The 7,911-nt window shown below is 39.9% G+C and overlaps 1 protein-coding gene across 1 annotated transcript; it reads left to right on the top strand.

Moving 5' to 3' along the window:
- The first annotated feature begins 835 nt into the window (after nt 1-835).
- Nucleotides 836-1,693, top strand: LOC141909221 (FMRFamide receptor-like). Its single transcript, XM_074799607.1, has one exon. The coding sequence runs from the start codon at nt 836-838 to the stop codon at nt 1,691-1,693; it is 858 nt and encodes a 285-aa protein (XP_074655708.1).
- The last annotated feature ends 6,218 nt before the right edge of the window (nt 1,694-7,911 follow it).

The raw sequence follows: 7,911 nt of genomic DNA, 5'->3' as shown, positions 1-7,911 counted from the left end.
GATTAGGTTATCAGATTGACAATTCCTTTCACGGATTTTCTCAGCATCGTATGAAAATATTCATGTTTATATGATGAACTAAACCCTCCATAATAAACTACAGATTGGGGTTATCCATTCGTGAAAGTTTACCGAATCTATATTCTTGTCAGCGGGGTATTAGTACTAAAGATGCATAATTTCTGAGATAGTTGTCACTCTCCTAAGGAGGTATCTAATATACTCGTTGAACGTATTTTTTGTCTGTAATGGAGATAGGAAAATGAGGGAAATAGCACTCATTTTTATGAACTATCTCACATCATATGGTAACAAATCAACGGGTCGTCATTGATGAAGAAATTACCACTCATTAAAAGGACTATTTTTCATATGATTTTCCGCAATTCTCTCCATAAATTACTACTCGGAGCACCTGAAAATACCCCTGGTCGATTTCATAGCGTCATCGATTTGGAAATTGCGGTGATTTCCAAACCTAAACGCTGATAATCTATTTGGTGTCGAGCATGTAGACACAGATTCAATCGATATCTAGAAAAAATACAATTTCACAGTAAGTTGAACGGTGTGATAGTTGTGTTCAAAAAGGAGGCAGGTTAGCAGGGTCTCGTCTGCCCGTAACTGATAGCGCAATAGGTCTTCGGTCGTTTCATATTGCTCGAGGATGACGACAGCGTTGGTAAACGCAACCAGTCCTATCCCGAGTCCTGATGCGTTATGCTACAGCGAAACTGGGACTTACAAATATGGCGTAATCATGACAATGTCTCGAGCCTTGCTCTATCTGGTGGGTAGCTTTTCTAACTCCCTCTCTTTCATTGTGCTCAACGTTATGTCTTTGCAAGGAAGCAGTGTATTCTACCTCAAATCGCTTGCGATTGCCGATACTGTGAACTGTTTGTCGGGAATATTTGGACGGGAGTTGATGCTTCTGAGTCGCGGATTTCCATTTGGAAAAGTCAAATACAGCCCTTCGTATCAGAATTATTATCTGCACTATTATTCGGTGGTGGACACGATTTTTCAACTGACAACGAACACCAGCGCGTGGTTGTTATTTGCAATGTCGCTGGATCGCTATATCGCGATCAGAAACCCGTTGTCGGCGAAAAAGCTGTGCACGCTAAAAAGTGCACGCGGCGTTTCGGCCATGGTCTTCATCTTGACCATTCTATTCGATATACCGACCTACTGGGACGTGGAAATGTTTCGCGAGAAACCCGGAGAAAAATGTTCATTCGTGCGTCAAAGATTGTTACTTTTGAAAAATAAGGATTACAGCCTGTGGTACGATTTCTTTTTCGGGAAAGTGGTCATAAGCGTTATACCCGGTACAGTTGTTATCATATGTAACATTCACATGTTATTTCTGTTACGCAGATCTTTTAAAGACAGGCAAAAACTAACCCAAGATAAAGATCCTAAAAACACGAACAGCAGCCAAGGTCTACAAATAACTATTACGATTTTAGTATTGAATTGCGTTTATTTCATGGAATACGTGTTGGGATTGATAAATACAATAATCCCGGCGATTCCTAACGTAAAAATACGCCCGTTCCATTCTGGTCAGCTTATACACGCGATAAACGCGATGATTAACATGTTCGTATATCTAGGAATCCGGCGAGGATTCGCCAAGACGCTAATCTGGTGTTTGACGTGTGGAAGAGCAGGAAAACGACTGTAAGACCGCGTCTAAAGTTGTTTCTTGCACATATATTGATAGAGCTAAAGAGAATGCCTCCTTGGTGATAGAAGAATAGTCTGTTTTCTTTTTAAAAAAAATCCATAATCTATAATCATCACGTATAGTCATATATGAAGCTAATTATGAATTATCCAACAAATGAACACTTATTGGAATAGGAATGTTTTTTTATGATTTTGTATTTAGAGTTCATATGACATTGTTTTGACGATGTAGCCCTCAGCTTCCAGTGTTGCTTTTTCCCTAGCAGCTTCAATGTCATCAGACTCGGAACCGTCAGACACAATGACGATTGTTGTTGCACCAGCATTGCCAGATGCATCTAGCACGTGCTTCCTGACGTACTTCAAAGCCTTGCCTACAAAAAAGAATACAGGAAATATCAGAAATGACTTTAAACCTGGAATTCAAAATGATCATTGTATTTATAACCTGTCAATGTCAATCCCTGTGTGTCAATGTCAATCCCTGTGGGTAGTATTTCCTGGATCCTGCTAATCATTTTGATAATCGACAGATGCGAGTCGAGTCCGAATTGCAAACGCGGTTCGTCCGCGAACGTCAGTAAAGCGATCCGATCCTCGTCTTTCAGTTTGGACACGTATTCGATAACGCGTTGTCGCATGTGATCAAATAGATGCGACGAGATGCTGTTTGATGTGTCTAACAAGATGATATAATCGCCAGTTTTTTCGTTGTCTGCAATTGAATTCATATAATTGAAATGAAAAACCTTGTTACGTCCGCCCATGTTTAGAATGATCGGTATTATCATGGACTCTAAAACCGAGAGTCAATCGTTTATGATTTACCGTTGTTTTCGTCCTGAATGAAACAACCTTGCAATTCCATTTTCATACCGGTCACATGGGGCGGATACGTAAAATCGACGAAACAACAGCGTGCGGTAGATACTGCTTCCAGACGGATTCTTGTGGCTGTTATATTCAGTTCGTGGGTAACTAAACTGTCGGTGTCGTAGTTTCCTTGAAATATCTGAATTGCAAAGAAGATCAAATTAATATTATTTCGAAATTTCAGCTTAAAATCCACAATACAATCATGATTGTGTGATTTTAAGGGACTTTTATCAGTACGTACTTTGGGGTTATTTGATTCATCCTTGATAACCGTCCAAGGGTCCGATTCCGCACTTTTGAACTTCAGAACATAGGACTTCACCCATATCTTACCGAGGTGGTGATTCAGTCCACGAGTTCCGATTTCTATAATTCTTGCCATTTTGTCTATGCATAAAATTACGAAACGAAAAATACGTAAGATATAGATATATATGTATCGTACATGTTTAGCTATTTGCAGACGGCTCTCAGCTTAGAGGTATTTTCAATGAATTCTATCGAGAAGATGTATACTCTTCAATTTTAGACTCGACAAAAGCTTAGAAACATCTTGTTTCGGTCGGTTAGTTTTTCGGTCTCGGGGAACATGTATTTGTGTCATGTTCAACGGATAGCGCGTAGGTTTCGCAGCCTTGTTCGCCTTCAGCGTTTCAGCGATATTTCTGAGAAATGGACATGAGAAAAAAAAACGAACCGAAATCTAATTCCACGAAGACATCAACCGAGTACGTGTGCCAACCGTACAGATCGTCGATGTATAGACGTTGAGCCGTATTATTCAGGTGTTCTTCTTGATAGGGGTCGGTCTTGTCAAATTCTTCGTCTTTCGCGTGCTTGCTGACTTTTATTTGCGACAAGGGAAGTGACTTGACCAGATCGTATTGCTTGTGACATCCTGAAATGTAGCATTGCCGATATTCATTCCCTAGCATGATTCTTAGTTATACTGACTATCATCACCTTCAAGTTCTATATTTCAAATGTTACCTTCGTCGGCAAAAGCTTGATTCGCAATCAATAACAACAAACAAGAAAAGAACATCATCTTGTAACTTAAAGCAACAAGACTGAAAAAATAAGAATTCCATGTTAATGTTGTAACGTGATGAGAAAGAACGCACTGTCGTCAGTAACAACAGAAAAAATGATGCACACTTTTTGTATGGGTTTTTAATCATGGTTCCTATCGTTTCAACTGTCGTTCATCCGTTTCATAACAGGCGGAATGATATCAAATGTGTTGATCCAAACCGTTTCGAAATTATTAAAACAATTCAAAATTTTTTACCCAAAACTGCAGTATAACTGAGTCCAAAACTTATATCTGGCATAGAAATTGTCAGAAAATGATTGATTCGAATTTATAAACCTCCGTTACACTTACCCAACGACCAGTTACTAGCTCACAACGTTACAAAATGGCAGATTTTGATAAACTGATTTTCAAGTATTAGTTGTCCAGTAACAGGTGTGCAGCTGTTTGAGACGTACTATCAAATTCAAAGTAACAATCAATTTTCAGGACTGTTCAAACTTTACTGTTCTTCTCAATTTCCCCCCTATGAACACATAGTGCGACGGTTTCGGATTTCCGCCGTCGATTCATCAAATCAAAAATTCGATAATTCCTCCGGCGGATTGCTCATTGTAGATTTCAAACGATACGTTATAAATGCAACTTATAAACTTGGACATTAAACAGTTGTCCACTCCCGCATTCTCGATAGATAAGTCGTGAAGTGGTCAGCGATGAAGGTGTGCCATGGCACCTTTTTGAACAGTTAGGAGGGACAACAGCTGGCTGGCTGACTGGCTGGCTGGCTGACTGGCTGGCTGGCTGGCTGGCTGGCTGGCTGGCTGGCTGGCTGGCTGGCTGGCTGGCTCGCTGGCTCGCTGGCTGGCTGGCTGGCTGGCTGGCTGGCTCGCTGGCTCGCTGGGCATCATTCACGATCGTGACTTAAAAGGGCTGTTGAGAAAGCATGTTTAGAAGCCTCCACTTAGGTTCGTCAAAGTCACGAATTCTCTGAATATCTCAGGAAACGTGAACATAGTGAAAAGTACACCTTGATATACGAATAGATCATGATCACTAATAGCATATCTCATTACCAGAGTATTTTCAAGTCGTTTAGCACATCGAAATTACATTGATTGCGTATATTCATAGGCAATTAACAGGATCACAGTATCACCTCATTAACAGTTGGTATCTCTTTGTGACAACGTTATGACGTATTTCACATGAGATACTCAAGCCATCATGTTCGAGTTCAAGCAAAATACGTAGGTGTGTTCACTTCTGATTGCTGCTTATCAAAATTCGTCGACTCTAAAAATCACCTTGGACAATATATAATAAGATTGCCACCAGAAATAGCCCTGCTCTTTTGCGTTCAATAGAATTAATCCTTAGATTAATCCCAATCCATTCAATAACATGACACAACCAAAATGACCGGGACTTTTTTTGCGCATTTTACTTTTGCAATAGCATGAGAGAGATCCCAGGGGACTTTGATGACGGCTTATGGCCGTTCTTATCCCATTTTGTTCCCATCCACCCGTGCCCGAAAATCAACAAGCCAATTGTGCAGGAATTACACTCAGACCAGAAACAGTGTAAACCGATAAACGCACCACAAACTCTGTGTTTATCATCTGGTAATGTTAAATGATTAACATTACATTCACATTTCACTGATATAAAACCCGTCTAAATCAGCATGAAGATAAAAGTAGATTTACTCGGCGCGGCTGGTAATTCAATAAAAGTGAAATATCCACCGGCTAATTATTATTTCTGATATTTATTTCGACGACTGACGTTACGAACAATTTCCTATTACTGCTTGTAATGTCATTTTAATAAGTGCATTCTTCACCCGGCCACCGGGAAGAGCGATAAGTCGGAATTGCAATAAACCAATGCTTGCGTGCGTTGTTCGCCTTGGAGATTTCGCTAACAAGATTTCGCCCGGCGTTAATTCGACGTCATCGACAAGAACAAAAAACAACAAATTGGCCAAAACTTTTGTCTCTACGAATTCCATCTCGTGAACGGAATCAGTTTTACATTACGACGCGTTCATGTTGAGGTCGGTTCATGGAAAAATCAAAAACTGAATTGTTCAGTAGATCGAGAAGATACAAAGATACGCGATACGCATGTTAGATGAATACGTACGCACAGAGCCCCGGAATTGACATGGTGAGAAGTAGATATATATTTTTTGCGTGGGGCAAAATATCATTTCATCACCATGCCACCTCCGGGGCTCCATACTTAGGTACGAAATACCAAGATAATTTTTTTCTTGGTTCTTGACTAAATTATATACTCGTATTGTATGCTCATTCACTCAAGAACGTTCCATCTTTTGCTTGAATAATCGTGGGATTTCATAGGAACGAATTTTTTGAATTCTACTTATTTGCTCTACGAAACAAACACGCACAAAAAGTCTTAATTTCAGGAGTAATTCTATAAAGACCGACCACAATCGAATAGACCCATTATCCGAGAAATTAAATCGTTTTAGCGGGATTTTCGTGATGACTTCGAGCCGACAACTTCCTAACTTCTATTACGTGTTAAGACCGAGGCCAATCCAACTGTGCGATGATTGATTAAGATTTTGCAAAGCAGAAAATCCGGAAGAATTTGATCGCCGTATAAAAAGCTCGGCGATCATAAATAATTTCGCTAGTTCAACGTGTGAGATATCATAATTTCCAGTGTTTAAATCATTGCGGAAGACAATAGTGACGTGCGGCACGAATATAACTTATTTCTTGTGGTAACGGTGTTTGCGCACGTTAATGCAGTTTATTAGTCTATCAATCAAACTCACTGAATTTTCTAATGAACGTTTGCTTGCGCGTGGTCACAACGTTCTTTGCGGCTGAATTTTGCAGCGAACGCTTTCTCGGAAGGAAACTAGTGCCAAGCATTTATCTGTCTTCCTAAGGCTTCTTGGCAAATGGGTTTATCGCATCGGGTTTTGGTAGGGTTAGTTTTGGGGGAAACACGCAGCTTCGTTGCCCGCTCACGTTTTTTTTTTATTTAGTTCAAATACGATTAATCACGAATGTGTGGTCATGGATATATCAAATTACTAGTTTGCTCTAAATTTCCGTCGATTTTTCTTCATCAGCTTTTTCGGGTCATAACCTCAGTAAACCGTATTGAATCTGTTGAGAAAATGCTGATAGATTTGATATATTGTTTTAGTAAAGAGACCGGACAAACAGAAGGTGATTTTTACAATCTACATTTGGAGTAATGTCTATTTCAACGTGTTTGAATAGAAATTGGGTGCCATAACTTGGGCGCCCTGATGATGGTATATTATCATTGGGGATAAGTTTAAAAACCCACTCCACTACATACAGTGTTAAAGACTAAAAGCGAATTTTATCCATCAAAAATCAAAATCAAAACACGACGTTTCGAACTCTCACTAGAGATCATCGTTATTAGGGGCCAGTTGCACAGTCGTGACTCAAGTGGTCTTAAATCTTGAGACTGGTCTTTGGCTGTAGATCTAACTTGGTCTTAGACTGGTCTTAAGTATAAGCTATAACTATGCAACCGGCCCCGGGTGACTGAAATACGGCATCCGACGTTCTTTCAAACAAGTTGAACGATACGTTACCGTTTTAGCTTCGGTAAAACATGAATTTCAGAGTCCAGGCGTCGAACAACAATTTACTCCGATTCCGTACGGAGATAAAATCAACGAGCTATGATAATACGTGGAATCTCGTCGATCTGTTTACGTACAGCATTGGGGCAATGAGTGTGATCCAGTAGAGCATAAAGGATCAAAGTTGTAACCCCTGCAGCGCCCTCGGGCTGAAGAAACATAACGCGGATCCATTTTTGCGCCTTGTAGAAAAAAGCAAGTCATGCATTCTGATACACATGGTGTTGTCGCAGGCAATGAAACGAGCAGTGATTCAACTGAGAGAAATGTTATGTTATTTTCCGTCCTAATTTAGCCTGACATAACCTTTCATCGTACCCGATGCTATATAGTATCTCGTGTATGTACTGCCCACGGCACGCTAGTAATAATCCGTGATAATGTGGTTTTTTTCAGTCGCGAAGAGTTTGCGCTTTTGAGAATAAAAAGAAAAGTCTAGAATGAGAATAAAACTGTTGGTTGTTATGAAGTACTAATCCGATAGAGTGAAAGTCTTAACAAGTAAACGGCAAAAAGTCAAAGCCAACATTTTAACATAAACAGATGTTTGGAAGCTGTCACACATACATCACCAGAAGACGACCGTCGTGTAAATAAACCGTTAATATCAAGATGTTGGCCATGACAT

This window comes from Tubulanus polymorphus, chromosome 7 (genome assembly GCF_964204645.1).
Source record: "Tubulanus polymorphus chromosome 7, tnTubPoly1.2, whole genome shotgun sequence".
NCBI lineage: Eukaryota > Metazoa > Nemertea > Palaeonemertea > Tubulaniformes > Tubulanidae > Tubulanus > Tubulanus polymorphus.
This window is presented reverse-complemented; position numbering and strand designations above follow the sequence as displayed.